Raw genomic sequence first — 19,652 nt, 5'->3', positions numbered from 1 at the left:
GATTTGAACTCAGGACCTCTGGAAGAGCAGTCAGTGCTCATAACTGCTGAGCCATCTCTCCAGCCCTTAACTTCTTGTTCTAATACATTCTTTTAATTACCTAATAGTTAAAGTCTCACCACTATCATTATTATTTATTATTATTATTATTATTATTATTATTATTATTATTATTACTTGAAGGTCCTATGGAAAAAAGTTGATAGTCATTATTCTACAGCACAATGTAATCAATGATATAGAAGCTTAAATTGCCTAAACACAAAATGGGGCAAACACAATGAGGGAATACTTTCACTTAAAAAAAAGAAAGAGGGGTTGGGGATTTAGCTCAGTGGTAGAGCGCTTGCCTAGCACGCACAAGGCCCTGGGTTCGGTCCCCAGCACCAAAAAAAAAAAAAAAAAAAAAAAAAAAAAAAGAAAGAAAGAAAGAAAGAAACCCAACTACCAGTAATTGTCATGTGGACTTAAACTAAGAACACAGTTCGGAGCAGCGTGGCACACCACAGCACTAATTCAAAAGCAGGCAATAAACAGCGCATCACCAACAGAATTAAAACCTAGAAGAACCACAAACCTTAAAAACCAGCCACACGGTATCATTTAGAAATATAGAAAGCTTACACTTAAAACTAAGTAGAAAATCGGCACAGAAGATCTTAACACGTTTCAATCATAAACCAATCGTTCCAATGGACAAGTGATAAGTACAGCTATGAGTTGGACCCCAGTACCACAAAAGGAAAAGCAAGAGTAGAAGGTAAAAGTGAGTAAGCAAGGCTTCTTTCTGCACAGGCCAGTGCACACGGAGAGCTTTAGACACATTTTGTCAAACTTTCGACAGCAAAAAATCTTCACCTTATGTAAACCATTTAAAAGCCAGGAAGTATGGAAATAAAATAACATTGATATAAAGCTGTTCGAGAACAGAACAAGAAAATTATACATCAAGGTTCTTCATGAACGAAGAAGCAAAGACCTTTGAATATTTCAGCTACTTAGGGCCAGAGACGGCTCAACTGGTGTGCTTGCCACCAAGCCTAGAACCCACTTGGTGGGAAGGGAAGAACTGATGCTTGCAGGGTCTATCTAGCTTCTGACCTCCATATGCAAACACACACAATGAAATGCCTGTAACAAAAACATTAAATGTCAGACAATTAAGTCTAGTGTGATGGCTGACAGCTGTAATCCCAGCACTCAGACACCTGAAGCAGGAGGAAGGGAGGGAGGGAATCTAAGGTCAGTCAGGACCATATGGTGAGATTCTGTCTTAAAAAGGGTGGGACACACAATCCTAATTTCAACTCAGCACTGCTGTTTGGTTTGGCGAGAAGATCTCACTGTGTAGCATATGTAACTCAGGATGGCCTCAAACTAGCAACTGTCCAGCTTCAAGCCCCCTAAGTGTGCCCCAACTCCCTATTGATGCTTTTTAAAATCACAAGCAAATATAATGTATCCACCCCCCCAAAAAGATGCATGTATGGTTCATTATCAGAAAATTCACATTCATGTAGTGGACTATAATACAGTAAAGGAAAAAACTGTGTGTCTGTCTGTCTCAATGGATACCGAGGAAAACATTAAATAAATATAAGTTCTGTGTGTGTGCGCGCCTCTGTGTGTGTGTGTGTGTGTGTGTGTGTGTGTGTGTGTGTGTGTGTGTGTGTGTGTGTGTGTGTGTGTGTGTGTGTGTGTGTGTGGTTTCAAGCCATAAGGGTTAGAGGTTTTAATACAGCAGGATGACTGTCTAAGACTGTCTAACATCAGAAGACCTGGTACAATCCCCGGGACAGAAAGTAAGTCTTACCATCAACAGAAAATATGGATTGGATGAAAAAAAAAAAAATCTATCATAAAGCTTTTAAAGTAGTTGGGTTTATTTACTAAAGCAATTTGAAAAAAGAAAGGGGCGGGCAACACCAAACCTTCGCCCGGATAGTTTTACGTCCATTGTCATTCATGGATGCCTCACAGAAACTAGTCCACTATCAGACAGCACTCTCAAAGGAGAGGGAGGGTGCGGCTTAGCTCGCCCTGCAGTCAGACAGTCCTGGGCTCAGTTACTTCAGTTACTGAGCCTCTGAGCCTCTGCTGCCTCACGAACGCAGTGAGGTGGATTAAATAACGACCAGTCCTACGTGGAATTTAAGAAATGGAGCTGTTCTGTGGGGTTCCTTTGGCTCTACTATGGGAAGAACAATACAGATTTTAAACAATTTAAGGAAAAGCAACATATAAACTTTAAACTTCCTTCATGTGAGACCAGACCTATACTGGAAAAGTGAGGGTAATAAGGAATTCATGTACCTGACTGGTTTTAGTGTTTCTATTTGCCTTTTGTTTTGTTTAATTTATTCATGTGTGTGTGTACATGTATGTGTGAGTGAGTGTGTGTGTGTGTGTGTATGTGTGTGTAAGAGAGAGAGAGAGTGTGCATGTATGGTGGTGGGTTGGGGTGTGTGTGTGTGTGTGTGTGTGTGTGTATGTTTAGAGAGAGAGAGTGTGTGCATGTGTGTGTGTGTGTGTGTGTGTGAGAGAGAGAGAGAGAGAGAGAGAGAGAGAGAAAGAGGTCTGTGTGTGTTCATGAGTGCATGTGTAAGTGTATGGTGGGGGGTGAGAGAGAGAGTGAGTATGTGTGTGTGTGTGTGTGTGTGTGTGTGTGTGTGTGTGTGTGTGTGTGTGTGTGGGGGTGAGAGAGAGTGCGTGTGTGTGTGTGTGGTGTGTGTGTGTGTGTCTGTGTGTGTGGTTGTGTGTTTGTGTAAGTGTATGGTGGGGGGGTGAGAGAGAGTGAGTGTGTGTGTGTGTGTTGTGTGTGTGTCTGTGTGTGTTCATGTGTGCATGTGTAAGTGTATGGTGTGTGTGGTGTGTGTGTGTGTGTGTGTGTGTGTGTGTGTGTGTGTGTGTGTGTGTTTTGTGTGTGTGTCTGTGTGTCCATGAGTGTATGCTTGGGGGGGGTGAGAGAGAAAGAGACAGAAAGAAAGAGACAGAGAGAGAGAGCGTGTGTATTCGTGTGCACATACAGGAAAGCCATAACACGTCATCTGAGTGTCTACCTTAATCAAAGTCAGCTAGCCTGGCTCCCCAGCCGGTAAGTCACCAGGACTCTCCAGACTCCACCCTACCCCCTACAGGTACATTATACCCAACCTTTCCTGTAGGTGCTAGGGATCCAAACTCAGCGCCTCATGCTTGCACAACAGGTACTTTCTCCAGTGAGCCATTGCCCCAGGCCTGTTTTTCCAGTATGTGTGTCTCTGGGGTGAGTCACTTAGTCAATACTATGTGCGATCCTTGAAGCACTCTTTACAGTTGCAGGACTTTAGGACAAAGGAGCCAAGGGGACAGCCAGTGCAGTGCTGTGCTTGCTGTGCACATCTGGACAAAGGAGCCAAGGGGACGGCCAGTGCAGTGCAGTGCTTGCTGTGCACCTCTGGCAGCTGAGCTCTTACCCATGGAAGCCGCAAGAGCGAGGTGAGGTGCAGCTCGCATCTATCACAAGACTCACCCAGAGCTCAGCACTTTTCTCTTTTTCCAAACACTTAGGAAAAGAATAAACTGTTATCTTCCAAAAGTGGTGCACGACTTTAATCCCTCACCTCAGAAGCCAGAGGCAGGAGAATTTAAATTTAAAACCAGCCTGGTCTACATAGTGAGACCATCTCTCAAAGCAAAACATGTTATTACTGCCCGAGCGTGAATGGTGGGCCACACTTCTTTCTGGAAAGTCAGGCTACAAAATGAGCATGCCTTTGGAAAACATGACATCTGCAATAAGACAGTAGCAGGTGATGCTGAGTGAGTGGGTTTGTCAAGGATTAGACTTATCTGTAAAATGGGTTTGTTACTGATGGCGCCCACCTGCCACCTTGGCAGCGGGCTTTTAGGCCAGCTTTGGCTACATGTGCAGCTCAAAGTTAACTTAGGCCTCAAGAGCGAGAGCTTAGTCTAAGTGGGCGGAATCTTAACATTGGCAGTCTCAGAATTACACAGTGTCTTCGTCAGGGTTTTATTGCAGACAAAAACCATGACCAAACAGCAAGTTGTGGAGGAAAGGGTTCATTTGGTTTACAAGTCCACACTGTTGCTCATGACTGAAGGAAATCAGAACAGGACAGGAACAGACAAGAGTTGATGGAGAAGCCGTGGAGTGCTGCCTCCTCTTTGGCTTGCCCTCATAGCTTGCTCAGCCTGCTTTCTTATTGAACCCAGGACCACCAGCCCAGGGAGGTACCACCCACAGTGGGCTGGGCCCTCCCCCATCAATTACTAATTAAGAAACAGCCTCACAGCCAGATCTTATGGAGGCATTTTCTCAATTAAGGTTCCACCTTTCAGATAACTACAAGTTGACATAAGACATGCATGCATACATGGTAATATATGTAGATACATCCCAGTAACATATATGTGATCTCCCTGGGCCCTCTGAGTTCTTTTCAATCTTGTGATTATTCTGTAGACAATGGAACAAGTCTAGTGTTTTATTTGTTCAGTTCTCAATCGTGTAGGCTACATGAAGTAAGCCAGATTTAACCCATCAACCTAGTTAGACCTCGTCTGCAGATTGGTAAACTGACTCCCCTTATTACTGAGAAGACTCAGGTAGTTTTAAGGAAGTCAATCCAAAACAGCAGTACACAGCCAAGTTTAACACAGCGAGTCCAAAGGGGAGCTATTTCAGGTCAAGCGTGCTTGCTCTGGGTGGAAAATGCAGTGAGGCAGTGTCACCTCAGGAAACCTGGCCATCTAGCTGAAGTGACAAAAGACTTCTTAAAACAGCACTGGAAAGGATCCCAAAAACCTCAAGTTTAAAAACTAAACAACAACAACAGCAAGAGAACAAAACGGAACATCCTGAAACATCAAAGCATACACTAGCCCAGGCAAGCACATGGCATTGCATGATACAATTTCTAAAAAATTCTAAAAATCAAAAATTCTGTGAACTTTAACCAACAAGTGGGTTTGAAAATAACAAATCACAAGACAACTGTTTGGGTGCTTAAGATCAAAAGAAAGCAAAAGCTAATTGTAAGTGCTGATAATATAAAACAAAGCACTATTTATCTTAGATCTAAGTATGTTCTAATACCTTTAAAATGCATTTGTTATACATTAATATAAAGTATGTTAAAATCTTACAGGTATGTGCCAAAATCATGCTGAAGTGGGAGTGTTTAATAAGGATGAGAACAAGGAGCTTCCTTCCCGGGGAACCAGGATGAATGGATGGCGCACTGAGCACTCTCCCTCCCACACGGCACTCTCAGAACTCTGCTCCATTCATCAGGCCTACATATCCCAACATGCTTCAGAAACCATCCAAGCTGGCACATCAGTGGAAGCTCTGACAGCTCCCAGCAAGCTGCTGAGAGCAGCAGTGAGGCAGAAGGTAGCAGGCTCCAGTCCCTGAGCAACAGCCTCTGCCTGCCAGCAGGAAACGCACACTCTGCTCCTTACAGGGAGTTCATGACAGGACTCAGTGATAGCCTGAGAACCCTGGGGCACTAAGTAGCCTTAGACAGGCCCAAGAGATAAGAACACACTTCAGCTGGATCTCTGTGTGAGGCCAGCGTGGTCACTACGTACATAGTGAAACCCTGTTTCCAAAAAAAAAAAAAAAAAAAAAAAAAAAACCTAAAAAAGAAGTTCCACTGTGTACTGCAAAGGCAATTTTTTTTCCCAAGAAAAATTCAAACAATTCATCAGAAACATTTCTTACCTGTAAGGAGTCAATGCAAATCAAAGTCCACACTGGCAGAAAATGAAGCTGGCCAGGTGTGACACACAACTAATTTTCATTTTAGCACTGACACCTGTCTATTATCCACTCTGAATCTGGTTATGAACCTTGCTGGAAAACCACTTTCATGCTGCCATCCTATGGCTCAAAAACTACCAAGCTGCTTTCCTGTCAGCTCTAATTTCCCCAACCAGGCTTTCAAGGACTTCCATTTGTGGTCCCACCTGCCACCCTAGGGTTAGTTTCCTGCCACCTCCGCCATTACCAGCCCTCTCCTCGTGCACCTCCATGACTGACATCCCCTCTCACTGCGTCCAAAGTAGCTTGCCTTCTCCCCGCTATTCTACCACACTGAACACGACCCCTCCTTCTACTGTTCATGCCTACTCCGACCCTTCTTTTAAAGTCCATTTGCATCACAGCTCCTGGACTTCAAAGTCTCCAAATAACTCCACTTTTGTTTCTCTTTGATGCATAGGAAAAGAAACTTTCAATCCAACTGGCTCAGGAAGCTCCGGCAGCAGGGTCTGGAGTTTGAAGCCAGATGAGCTAATTAAGTATGAGACTGCTGTTAAAACAGGAAATCAAAAGACAGATCATGTGGCCCATATATATACAGCCACCAAAATTAGATAAGATTGATAAAGCTAGAAAATGCATGCTGGGGTTGGGGATTTGGCTCAGTGGCAGAGCGCTTGCCTAGCAAGCGCAAGGCCCTGGGTCGGTCCTGCTCGAAAAAAAAAAAAAAAAAAAAAAAAAAAGAAAATGCATGCTGAAAGGGACTGGATATAGATCTCTCCTGAGAGACACATCCAGAGCATGTCCAGTACAGAGGTCAATGCTAGCAGTAAACCACTGAACTGAGAACAGGACCCCCTTAGAGGGAATTAAAGGAAGGATTGAAAGAGTTGAAGGAGCTTGCAACCCCATAAAAACAACAATGCCAACCAACCAGAGCTTCCAGGGATTAAACCTCTACTGAAAGACTATACGTGGACTGCCCCAGGGCTCCAACTGCATATGTAGCAGACAGTAGAAGGGGAAGCCCTTGGTCCTGCCAAGGTTGGACTCCCAGTGCAGGAGAATATTGGAGGAGGGGGGGGACGCCAATAAGAGAAATGTATAGGGGTAATACCCATATGGGGGAGAGGGAGGGGAAGGAATGAGGCTTATGGACAAGAAACCGGAAACGGGAATAACGCTTGAAATATAAGTAAAGAAATATATCTGATAAAAAAAAATTTTAAAAAAGACAATTCATGTATATGAACACACCCCACCATGCCCCATGTGTGTATCTGGAACAGACAGTTCCTATATGACACACCCCACCATGCCCCATGTGTGTATCTGGAACAGACAGTTCCTATATGACACACCCCACCATGCCCCATGCGTATACACACATATATGGAACTAAGTGCAATCCCCAGGCATAATAGCTGTAATTCCATTCATTCCTCTTCCAGTGAAAAACAAAACCCAAAATTAAGAACAACACAAAGCAAAGAGCCTACTACACGTCAGTGAAAGGACAAGGAAAACACAACAGGAAGCAGTGATGGGGGTGTGGGACTGAATAGTCTCCTTTTTTTTTCCTTTCCAACAACACCTGCTCCTGCCTCTTGGCCAATGTACTTATTTTAATGTTTCCCTTAATCTTATGTATGTGGATGTTTTGTTGCGTGCAGTCTGTGTAGTCCATGCATACACTGCCTGGTGCCTGTGGGGTCAGACGAGGCTTTAACGCCCTGAAGCAGACGTACAGATGGCTGTGTGCTACAATGTGAGTACTGGGAACCAAATTCAGGTCCTTTGGGAGAGCAGCCATGCTCTGACCTGCTAAGCCATCTCCTCAGCCCTCAATTTTTTTAAAGTACTGGTAAATTTTGTAGTTTATTACTATTAATACTTAAAATACTTTTCACAGAAGATTCTTCACCGTATACTGTTCTGAACGGCTATTCTATGTAGCGATGCACATGCTAGACAAATAGAGAACAATAAATAATTAACCAATGAGTGTGTCTAGGCCATTGATCAATCAACTACATGTAAATATTAAATAATGCTCAGCTGACAGGATGATTCATGAAAATTATATATATATATTATGAAAGAGCTGCCACGCCTGCTGGCCACGCCTGCTGGCAGTTTCTAAAAGACAAACCACTTCTCAGGAGGTGAATCTAGTATTTTAATAGTCCATCATGGCTACTGCTCTCCTAAAGTTTATGAGGATCAAAACAGTTTCTATGGCAACTGTAAAGCAGTGTGGCTATGATTCAAATCTTGGGTAAACTTAGTGAATTGTGAACTCATTTTCCAGTGCAGTCAGAGACCAGATAGCTTGTTCCACCCACAAAAAGAAAGCCTTGCTGTGTCCTGCAAATCTTGTTCTGTACTAAAATGTCATTGTTTGGGTTTGCTCTGGTTTTGTTTTTTGGGTTTTTTGTTCTGTTTGTTTTGTTTTGCTTTTGAAACAGGATTCCACCATGTACCCTGGATGTTTAGAAACTCACTTTGAGGCTGACCACTGTGCCCAGCCTTTAAATGCTTCTTTTACTAGAAGGAACATCCTGAGCACTGCACGGCCTTCAATGGCAATTACAATATAAACACAGTCTGAATATTCCATATCTAAAATGCTTGAGATCAGAAATAGTTAAGAGTTTTGGGGGAGGGGGGGATTGGGTTTGGTTTTTTTTTTTTTTACTAGAATGTTCAATCTCTGTGTCACTTTTAATTAATATTAAACCCACTTTTTTTGATATTCCCTGAACTGTCAGTCATACAAGTAAGTCTGTAATTTGATTTTGAGACTACCCCAAACCCTGGCATACCCTTTCCCGAAAGCTCTTTAAATATATACGAGATGATTTGAATATGAAACTAGCCACAGACCAAGAGTCTTCTGTTTTCTGAAGTCCACGCAGTCTAGGAAGTGAACCTAACAGTAAGTTTCTAAAACTACTTCCTTTCCTGTGCCGCCTAAGAAGCCGTCACTGTAACACAGACCAGAGGAAGCGAAGGTCAGCAAGGCCCTGGAAACATCCAAACATCAACCAAATAGCCCCAAAGAATGTCCTGCTCAACAATTCCAAGGACGGGATTAATTGCTTCCATCTGTCCCCTCTGTCCCCTCCCCTTCACAGCCAAGGTATCTATTTTCTGCTTCCTCACATCCTAAAGAGAAGCTAGAAAAACATAACCATTGTGTAGAGCTCTCGAGTGCCTCCAGAGCTGACAACCACATTCATCTCGTTAGGGCTTTAAGCTACAGGAAGAGGAGCTTACTGGGGAGCTAATTAAGTGATACACTTTTAAATGAACGGCTCAGGGTTTTCCCGTTCATCCTAACACACTGGTTTTCCCATGTTCTCATGGAGACAAGCTGCTGGGCTTCAGGCTCTGATTGACCTCGCACGTGAGTGATGCCCCACTGAACTGTATGCAATGATGACTTCTACCATTCCTTCCATAGTTACAGGTTCACATCCTCCTCCTCAAACAGGGGTGCGGAGTCACTCTGAATAAACTTTATACAAGAATAGGAGAAAAGCTTAATTATTTTTCATTCCCAGTGCCAGAGTAAGGGATTGCTACCCTAGTTACCACCAAGAGTCAACTGTGGGGTTGAGGGGAGTCATCTTTGTTATAGGACTTATTTTATTTTCCACCTCCACCTCCACATGAGCGCGCACGTACACGCACACACACACAGAAGCAACTTTGGGATCAATCACTTTTTCTTTTTATCAAGAATACTATTCCATTTGGTAACAAATGGTTAGTTACTCACTTAATAAATGCTGGTGGCATATCTCTCTTCAAAATCTGATCCTCAGTGGTCTGAACGGTCTCTTTCCCAACCTACAAGAGGAAGGCATGAGTCAAACATAAATTCTCAGACGGTTACTAGCCTTCACTAGAGCATGTCTGAAACACAGTCTAAGACATAATGGGCCCAGGCACAGTAGCAAATACCCACAATCCCATCACTCCAGAGGCTGAACCAAGACTGTTAACGCAGAGTATGCATACAGTACAGGTAACAACAACAACAGACAAAAGCCCTCTGCGAGCTAGTTTCAGAAGAAAGGTTAAGGAAGTTTCAATTACAATCACTTGGACCTGGCCCACGTGCACAGCTGGAACCCCGATCCTTAGGAGAAGGAAGCAGGGGGATCCGCAATGCAACGTCTTCCTTAATACATAATGAGGCCAACGCCAGCAGAGGAGGCCTGGGAACTTGTCTCAGAAGGAGAAAGAAGAATCCTTCCCATAGCATGTTTTCACATTGTAATTAGAAAACAACATGAAGTCAAAACACAGGGCTGTTACCGTTTCTTTAAAGAAACTTGGAGGCATCACTGAGAAAGAAGGAACAGAGAAGCCTGTGAAAATGTGCATGCACATGCTACACTGAAATCATCTCCACAGTCACGCAAAGTACACGACTTTTGCAGAGTGAGATGAATACATAAAACATTATGCACACAATATATATGTGGGGAGGGGGAAGGAGAGGGACTGGAAAAATATCTAATGACATTCTGACTCTAATACTAGAAACAAAACAACAAAACATGAAACATTAGTATGACACATGTATGCATATATATATATATGTAAATCTAAAAATAACATGCTTTTCCAGACCTTAAAAGCAATGTCACCAAACGTGATAATTACAGTATTTACAAAAGTGTTTACCACCATGTTATTCATAACAACCAAAATACTTTTAAAATAATTTACCTAACAGAAACAGTTAAGCAAATTAAGGCACATTTTAATTCGAGGAAGGCCAATATGGTAATAAAGACTCAATCCCGTGGGGAAATACTTCTGACTTTGTATTTCACTTAGAAGAACGACAGCTGGATGTGGGAGCTCATACCTATAAGCTCAGCACCGGGAAGCTAAGGCAGGAGGGTGACACGTGTTCAAAACCCAGGCTACAGAGTGAGCTCCGGACCAGTTTAAAAATCACAAAACAGGTCTGGAGCGGTAGCTCACTGTTACACTGGCCCGGTACAAACAAGGCCTTGGGTTCAATTCCCAGCTCCCCCAAAAAATATTTAGAATAATTTATAAAATATAAGTTTTAGGCTGCTAACACTAAGCCAGGGCTGCTGGTTCACACATATGATTGTGGCACTTAGGAGGCTGAGAGAAAATCACCATGGATTTGAAGCTACCCAGGGCTACACACTGAGCTCTAGGAAAGCCTGAGCTACATAGTACAACTTTATCTTAAAAACAAAATATACGTGATTCATAAATACGAAAATATGACTGGAGAGCAAGCTTAGTTGGTACTTGCCCTGAACACAGGATAACCAGACTTTGAGTTCTAGAACCCATGTGAAATAGCCAGGAGTGGTAACACATGCTTACAATCCCAGTGCTGGGAAGGTGGAGACAGGCCACTAGTCTAGGCTAACTGGCAAACTTCCTATCCCAATGAGAGAGACCTTGTATCACAAAATGAGGTAGACAGCTCCTTGGGAACACCACCTCACGTGACCTCTGGCCTCCACATGCAAATGCACATGCACCTGTAGACACATGTACCTACACATGTGCGCACGCGCACACACGCACACACACACATACACACACACACATCACAAATAGTAGCTAATAAATAGGACTTGAGTGAGTAAATAAAACATCGTCCACAGCACTACAAAAATTGTCAAAATATTAAGTCACTAAGCAACCAACCAAAGAGCATACATGGGCTGGAACTAGTCGCCTACCCTCTACACACACACACAGAGCAGATGTGCAGGTTGGTGTCCCACAATATCCCTGACTCTGTTACCTACCTGTTCTCCTAACTGGCTGCCTAGTCTGGCTTCAGTGGGAGATGTCCCCAGTCCTGCAATGACTTGATGTGCCAGGGTGGGTTGGTACCCAGTGGGGCTTCCCCCTTCTCAGAAGAGAAAGGGAGCAGGGAGGAGGGAAGGGCCTAGGTGAGAGGCACTGGGAGGAGAGGGGGGCTATGATCAAGACGTAAAGTGAATAGATAGATAGATAGATAGATAGATAGATAGATAGATAGATAGATAGATAGATAGATGGAAAAATATTAAGTCACACTAACTAGATTGTATAATACTTGTATATGTATTAAACCACAAATTATAATCTTCCTCATTCTTTTCAAAAATCATTCCTGTGCAAGGGTTAGACATCCATTATCACCCCTTGTACCCTAATTATCTAATATGCCAAAGAGATGAACCTTACACCTCATATTACCAAAAGCTTTCGAGACCACTGTAAGAGGCAGCACTGTGCACAGTAAAACTCACCCGCTTGACCAGCATAATCTACTTAGGTATGTCAGTCACAAGCACTTTAAGCACTTTATAGTGCAGAGATGTGAAGTTTAGCCTGGTTACAGAACATCTTAATACTACTCAGCCATTTAACTTCTGATTTGGGTTTAAAGAAAAAAGTGAGCAAGAAAAATCCCTAAATGCACAATAAATCAGCTAAAGAAAAAGCAACAATATAGTATTCTTAGGGAATACAAGCCACACATAAATTATTGAAGACAAGTTTTTTTTTTCTATCAAGTTAATAGCTCAGAAAGAGCAGCACACAGCGCTGTGTAAAAGCCAGCACTTGCACAGACAATAGACTGTCTGTAGCATAATAAAAGCCTCTCAAAGCAGCAGCTGCTTTAAGAGTTTCTCAGATAAAATATGACAGAATATTTCCAGATGTATTGTTCACTGTGTTTGCTGGCTGAAACGACCATTCAAAAAGCTGTGGGCCATGATTTCATGAAGTAAAGGACGAAGTTCAGGCATGAAGTCACTAGTTCATACTAAGAACAGTGGACTTAAAAGAACATTCACAGTTAAGAAACATGCAGGGTGTTTTAACGTGTACATAGGGAGCAGGGGGATGGAGAAACAGGAAACAGAGGAGGAAGAGGAAAGGAAGTGAATTCCTGCCAAATCTCCTTCAGAAAAGGAGGGTTGTTGGGTTGTTCAGAGTCCCCTGCTCTAGGGACTAAAGATGAAGCAGACAGTAAGTGTCCTGCTACTGTGGAAATATATTCTAGTAAAGTTGCACAGGAAGTCCCAAGTAAATAGGAAGAGCTGAGGCTGAGGCCCCATTGGTAGAGCGCTGACGAGCATGCAGGAAGGTAGAGTGCTAGCCAGGCATGCAGGAAGGTGGAGTGCTAGCCAGGCATGCAGGAAGGTAGAGTGCTAGCCAGGCATGCAGGAAGGTAGAGTGCTAGCCAGGCATGCAGGAAGGTAGAGCGCTAGCCAGGCATGCGGGAAGCCCCAGGCTTGATACTGCGTAACCCAGGCAGGGCTAGTGGAACACTCAGGAGACAGAGGTGTGGCACACAGATGCACACAGACAAAACACTCATACCAAAAGTGAGGTTTAAAAGAAAATTAAAGCAGACCAAACAGTGTGTTCTAAGGAAATAATACTAGAACCGAGACTTTGAAGCCAAGGAGAAAACTCTCACTCTGATGATCTGGGCCTAGTGGCCATGCTACTCAAGCGGCCAGAGCAGGAAGATTGCAAGTTCTGGGCCACCCTGAGTAACCCGGTGAGATCCCACGTCAAAAGCATAAACCTATTCTTCCTATAAAGCACTGCAGACTCCCACCGGTTAACACAGTACCTAGTGAGCTTGTTTTCACTTGTAAAACAGGAGTACTACAGCAACTCTCTGCATGGTCATGGGGAGGCAGGAGGAACTGTATTCCTTGGCATCTCTTGCTTGGTGGCTTCAAAACCCAAAGTTTTGTCTTTGGTTTGCCTTGACTGTATCAGTTGTTTACAAATCAGTAGATATCATTCTGGTCCATTATACCCTTAGAAACTGGCTTCCCTGGACGCCCTGGATGCTATGATACTTATGCAATGAACACTAAACTGTCCAGAAGTACAACAGAGAATGGCAGCCTTTCAACAGACCTGTAGGTCAAGGTGGCCTAACTGTCCTTTCTAGACCATCTCCTAGCTGAAACCTCATCGCTCAATACTCGTGATTCAGCAAAGCATGTACTCAAACCCACCCGACGGAGCCCTTTCCCTGTGCTCCTTTTCCTGGCTGAGCTGTGTGATCCTCCACTCCTCCACCTACCACACCAAGTCCCAGGTCTAGCCTTCTTTTGTGAAGAGGTCATTTGGCAAAGACATTACAGAAGGTTGGCGAGTAATGGAAGAATGAGTTAAGAGAAGGGGTCGGGGGATAGGCTGTTTCAGGAGATGAGTGCTCAGTGTTGTAAGTGCAGGGGGTCGAGGGATAGGCTGTTTCAGGAGATGAGTGTTCAGTGTTGTAAGTGCAGTGCTGGGAGGTTTATTGTTCCCAGTTGGTCAGTAATGTGTCTCACACGTTACTCGACAGCACCACATCACCAAAACACCTGGCCTGTTAAGCCAAAGGCTGATACATGATAGAATCTGGTACCTCACTGTCGGTCCAGATCAGTCAATAAGCAGCTGTGGCCTCAGAGAAATTATCTAACTACTTTTCCTCTCATTGTTCCTTCCATCACTGTGACCTAAGCGTCTTCGGGGAGGAGGTGATGGCTCCGTGATTAAGAGCACTGTCTGCTCATCCAAAGGACTCAAGTCCACATTGCAGTATCTGTGTCAACAATTTCACAGCCACCTAAGACTCCAGATCCAGAGGCTCAATTCCCTCTTCTGGCCTTTAGCTCACACTACTACTATACTACTACTACTACTAATAATAATAATAATAATAATAATAATAATAATAATAATAATAATAATACTTTTAATTAAAGTGCTAAAATGTAGCAATAAAGTTAGCAAGCTTCTGATGAGCTCTAATAACTTATTAATAACAAAGAAATTATTAAAGGACTGAAATGTGATTAACCAAATATTTTAGGATAAATTACAGCAATGTTACTGTAATTCTTATATATGAAAGCAAATAAACAGAAATTTTCTACTGAAAACAAATTCAGGGTCTTGAAAGACAGCACAGCAGTGAAGTATAAATTTGCTGTTCTTTCAGAGGACCTGAGTTCAACTCTCAGTAGCCGTATGCAGTGGCTCACAACTCCAGCTCCAGGGCTTCCAACACCTCTGGCCTCTGTGCACACCTGCATTTGTGTGCATTTATCCACACACAGACACCACATACCATTAAAAGCAATTTTTAAAATTTAAAAAGCCAGGAAAATATTAACAAATGGTCCTTGATTACATGAAGTCCTGAGCAAGTTGTCTGGTCACTGTTTTAAGTCAGCTGTCACTGCTAAATTTCAATTCTAGTGCTCTGTAGCACTCATATTGGTTCACTGCTAGTCACTGCTCTTAAGACCTGATTTATATGCAATCCAATAATCAAGTGTTCCCTGCCAACTATGTGTCGCCTAGGTGGTAGGAAGAGAAGAAGAAAGAACACATCCTTGGTCATACAAACTGAAACAGTGGTGGTGAATGAGAAACAGGCCTGGGGGCGGCTTCAAGGGACTTGGCAGGAAGCCTTGCTTCTTCTGAAGACTCCTACTTCGCTCTGTAGTTAATTTAAATATCTTTTGTTCAATATGTGACTTTCAAATCAAAAATTCTATATAAGAAGGCTCTTGTCTTTTGCCTTTCTATTGTTATCATTAGTCTTTTCATCACGACTTACTCAAGTTCAAAAATGTAGAATGACTGCTTTCTTTCCAGGGGGATAGGGGAGGGGGAAGGGGCTAGCCAAGTTACTACCTAGACTGAAAAATTGTTACTAGATGTCTCCCTTAGCTACACTAAATGTAAGAAAATGGTTAAGACAAAAACACAGCAGAGAGGATTTGTATCACCACTGTGTGTAGTGTAAGTGGTGACTACATGGCTTTACAAAAGGTGGCAAGGTGGCAGACACAGTGGTGCATGCTGTTACCCTCAGCCTTTAATGAGGAAGAATTATGAGGTAAGAATCCAGCCCAGGCTGTAAAGTGAGACCATGTTTAAGCAATGGGTTTTCTTTCTTCTTTTTTTTTTCTTTTCTTTTCTTGCTTCCTTCTTTCCTTTCTTTTAAATGCAAGGTCTCCCTACATAATTCTGGCTGGCCTAGACCTCACTAAATTGATTTGAGTAGCCTTGAGACCAGAATAATCTTGCTATCACAGAGATCCCCCTGCCCTCTACCTTTGGAGTGCTGGGATTAAGGGTGTACACCATCGTATTCAACCAGACAACAGGACCTTACTCTAAGCCTTTACACTGCCATAGACCACAAGAACAGCCATTTACGACCAACCAGTCAAGACCAGACTTGCGCATGAGATGATGCTTTAGCTCAAGTCAGTCTTTAAGGCAGCGGCATCACTGGCCTGGGCAATCCATTATACAGAAAAGTCATTGTGACCTATAAATGTATCCAATGCCAGGCTCAGGCCATTCGAATGTGTGTGACCTATATCAGCACTGTTCTCCTATAATGGAGATAGATTTGCATTTGACCCAACCCCTTCACTGATAACCTTTGACAATCATTCCTAACTGGCCAGCCCAGCAGGTATTTAAAGTCATACATCCAGAAAAACTAGGACTGTAGTCCCCTCCACTTTCCAACTTAGTCATTCACTGAATCAAGCACTTACCAAGGCACCTCCTATAGGGTAAGCACTGTGTACATTACCATGGGATACAAGTTAAGTGAATCTACCCTGACCTTCTTAGACAAGGCAAATGATTAAGCAAGAACTGTGTGCTCCACTAGGGTTACATCCAGTTTCCATGACTTACTAAAACAGTAGAAAGAAAAAGGAGTCCAGGCCAACCGACCACTCTGCAGGAGAAACAGAAAAGAGGGCTTTCCAGTCACTGGGGTATCATACATGAACGCATAGCCAGTTGAGAAAGCACAGATGTACATGGCAGAAACATGGGGTTCTGAGCAGAGAAGAAATGTGAAAAGATTAGGAAGTTACAGAACCATAAAGAAGCCACGTCATGAAAGGCCCTGTATGTAATACTATAGGGTGTATATATACTATAAACAATGGGAAATTCTCCACTTTAACACATAATTCAGACATGCAGGCTTCCTTGAAAATTGGGGAAATCTGATTATGTTAAGTCATGTTTCCACATGACAATAAACTGGAGATCATAATAACTTGTTGGGGCCTACACTATTTTAAACTTGCCACAGTCCTCATAATTCCTTAGTGTCCTACAGCCGTCCCGACTCACTCTCTAACCACTGAGCTGCAGCAGGCAGCAGGTGTGTTTTCCAGTGTTACCAAACAAGATTTCATTTGAATCAGTACAGTGAATCAGACTAGCTCCCAAAGGGCATGGACTTTACTCAGAATGCCTATTTCTCCAATTATGAAACATTCTGTTGTCCCCCAATTATATGTCTAAATAGAAAAAAAGAAAACCGGAGAAAGACACATCATGGAAAACATAATCTCAGATAACTTATTTTCTTATTCTTTTTGGTACACTCCAGATTGGGGGGAAAGGCAGAATATGTAGCACTTTCATAATTAGGAAATTCTGAAGTGCTGGCCAGGCATGATGGCTCATGCCTGTAATCTCAGTACAAGGGAGGTTAGGACAAGAGGACTGCAGGTCTAAGGCCAGCCTAGAATACAAAGAATTCAAGGTTACACGGAGAGTTTGAAGCCAGCATTGCACACATAGTGATACTTTGTCTTAAAAGAAAAAGAAAGGGAAGGGGAGAGGTAGGGGAGAGGGTAGAGGAGGGTAGGGAGGGGGGGGAGGGAGGAGGGAGGGAGGGAGGGAGGAGGGAGGGAGGAGGAGGAAAAATCCATACTTTATCAAAATATCCTTTGGCACATAACAATTTATAAAATACAAGAAACTGTTAGTGCTGAAAGTTTCCACTTGTGACAAATGTCAATAAACTAATGCATATGTCCACAAATAGGAACACAGTCTTGCGAGTCAAAGGGCAGGTGAACCATGTTAACGCCAACCTCTAATGTCAAACGAGCTCCTCCAACACCATGGTTTCCTGGAGCTCAAGTTAAGCTGCCTTGGCAGCAGCTGTCTCTTCTACCCAACAACTGAGATTGCATTAATTACGGCTGGATAAATGCTAGCACAGCAGCCTGGTTCACTAGACCCTATTTAAGAAGGGAACAGGGAACAGGCTTCCAAAGTGCAAAGGCTTCCTTCCACATGCAAATACTTCATCCTCTCTCTCAACTCAACATTCTTCCATAGGCTCCACAACCACTTACAGCTGTCTTCTGGAGAGCCACCAAATAAACAGGAAAATGCCTGTTATCTTCCTCACCTGCCCACTTTCTTCCCAATCCCCTCAAAGAAACACAAACGAGCCCTCTTCCACTTGGTGAGTTGGGAATTGTAGGGTGAGAAAGAATATAGCAGTGTACTCCAGATACCTCATTTCAGGAATGAAGATCTGGGCTGGAGATGTAGCTTGGTGGTGGAGTACACTCTTAGCACATGCAAGGCCATGCATTCAATTCCCAGGAGAAAGAAAAAGAGGGAGGGGGAGAGGAGGAGAGAGAAAAGGAGGGAGGGAGGGAAGGAGAGCAATGGGATTTGCAAAGCTGCTTTCTCTTAAGAAAGTTAGAGGCCAACCAAATAGAGGCCTACCAAATACGAAAGTGGTTTTCATGCTGATTTCAAACACATACCTAGGTGAGTTCTAGATCCCCCAAGTCCCAAGTTTAGTCCTGCTTCTAATGATAATAAATCAAGCATTAACTACAGGAAAATAAAAAAGGACTTTTTTTTGTTTGGTTTGGTTTTTGGTATTAAAAAAGACTAAAGGAGAACTCAGTAGCATCCCCCAATGGTTATATTTAAGTAATTATTTCATACTCATAAATACTGATGAGGAAAGAAAGATCTTTGGATGACCTGAATGCTATTTTTAATAAATGTTCAAAGTATAATGCAAATTCCTTAGGGAAATTGTGACTTCGGGTCTGAGAATGGTTTTCCCCTCACAGCTGTGACACAATGACTGGCATAGAGTAAGAGCTCAGAAAACAACTGCTCACTGAAACAGGAAAAGAATTAGTATTTAAATTCTACTAACGTCTTATCTGCCCACACTTACTCTTTAATTCCTCCACTCCTCCTAATTCCTGTACAGAAATTCCTGTAAGAAAACCTTTTATTTTCATTTCTTCTTCAATAGAACTAGAAACTCTAACATTCTATAACTGTATTAAGATGACCAGCTAGGGCCTCAAGCCACTAAAACATGATTAGAATATGAAAGTAGAAAAGCTAAACATTACTGGAAGAAGTCAGGCTGACATCACCACCTGTCATGGTGTAAGCCTGATCAAGGAAAAGGAAGCCATATATGTGACTGTGCCATTAGTGCCTTAAAGCAGCCCAGAACCCCACCAAAATCCAATCTCCGCCTTCCTCACTGCTGCCCCCTAACAAACCTACTTTTCTCAAAAGTCTCCCACAAAAGTTTAAATGCGGGGCTGGGGATTTAGCTCAGTGGTAGAGCGCTTGCCTAGCAAGCGCAAGGCCCTGGGTTCGGTCCCCAGCTCCGAAAAAAAGAACCAAAAAAAAAAAAAAAAAAAAAAAGTTTAAATGCATAAGGGTTTGTTTTTTTTTTCTGCTTTATTAGCTAGAATTACAAACACATTTTTTCCTTAACAAAGTCCACAAATGTGCAGAATGTAAATAACACTGTAGCCTTTGTAAATGAGCCTAAGCCTATTACTACCACCAAACATTTTCAGGGGGCAGCTACTGTAAGTGACTTTAGGAACAATCTATTTCCATGTTAAAAAGGCTACATTCTACGCCCATCCCAGAAGGTACTGTGGAGTAGAAAACTACTCTGACTTTGGAGTGAGAGCCAAATCTCACTTCGCTGTTTTCTAATTCTGTATCCTAGGCTTGTCTTTACGTCTCA

General features: G+C 42.8%; 1 protein-coding gene across 2 annotated transcripts in view; it reads right to left on the bottom strand.

Annotated features, from left to right (window-relative positions):
- The window catches only part of Vcl (vinculin), an 89,703-nt gene that overhangs the window by 53,174 nt on the left and 16,877 nt on the right, over positions 1-19,652 (bottom strand). For both annotated transcript variants that reach the window (XM_032917903.1, XM_032917904.1), the window contains exon 2: positions 9,552-9,622. In XM_032917903.1, coding sequence (XP_032773794.1) covers positions 9,552-9,622 — 71 coding nt within the window. The remainder of the gene's footprint in view (positions 1-9,551; positions 9,623-19,652) is intronic.

This window comes from Rattus rattus, chromosome 12 (genome assembly GCF_011064425.1).
Source record: "Rattus rattus isolate New Zealand chromosome 12, Rrattus_CSIRO_v1, whole genome shotgun sequence".
Lineage (NCBI taxonomy): Eukaryota > Metazoa > Chordata > Mammalia > Rodentia > Muridae > Rattus > Rattus rattus.
This window is presented reverse-complemented; position numbering and strand designations above follow the sequence as displayed.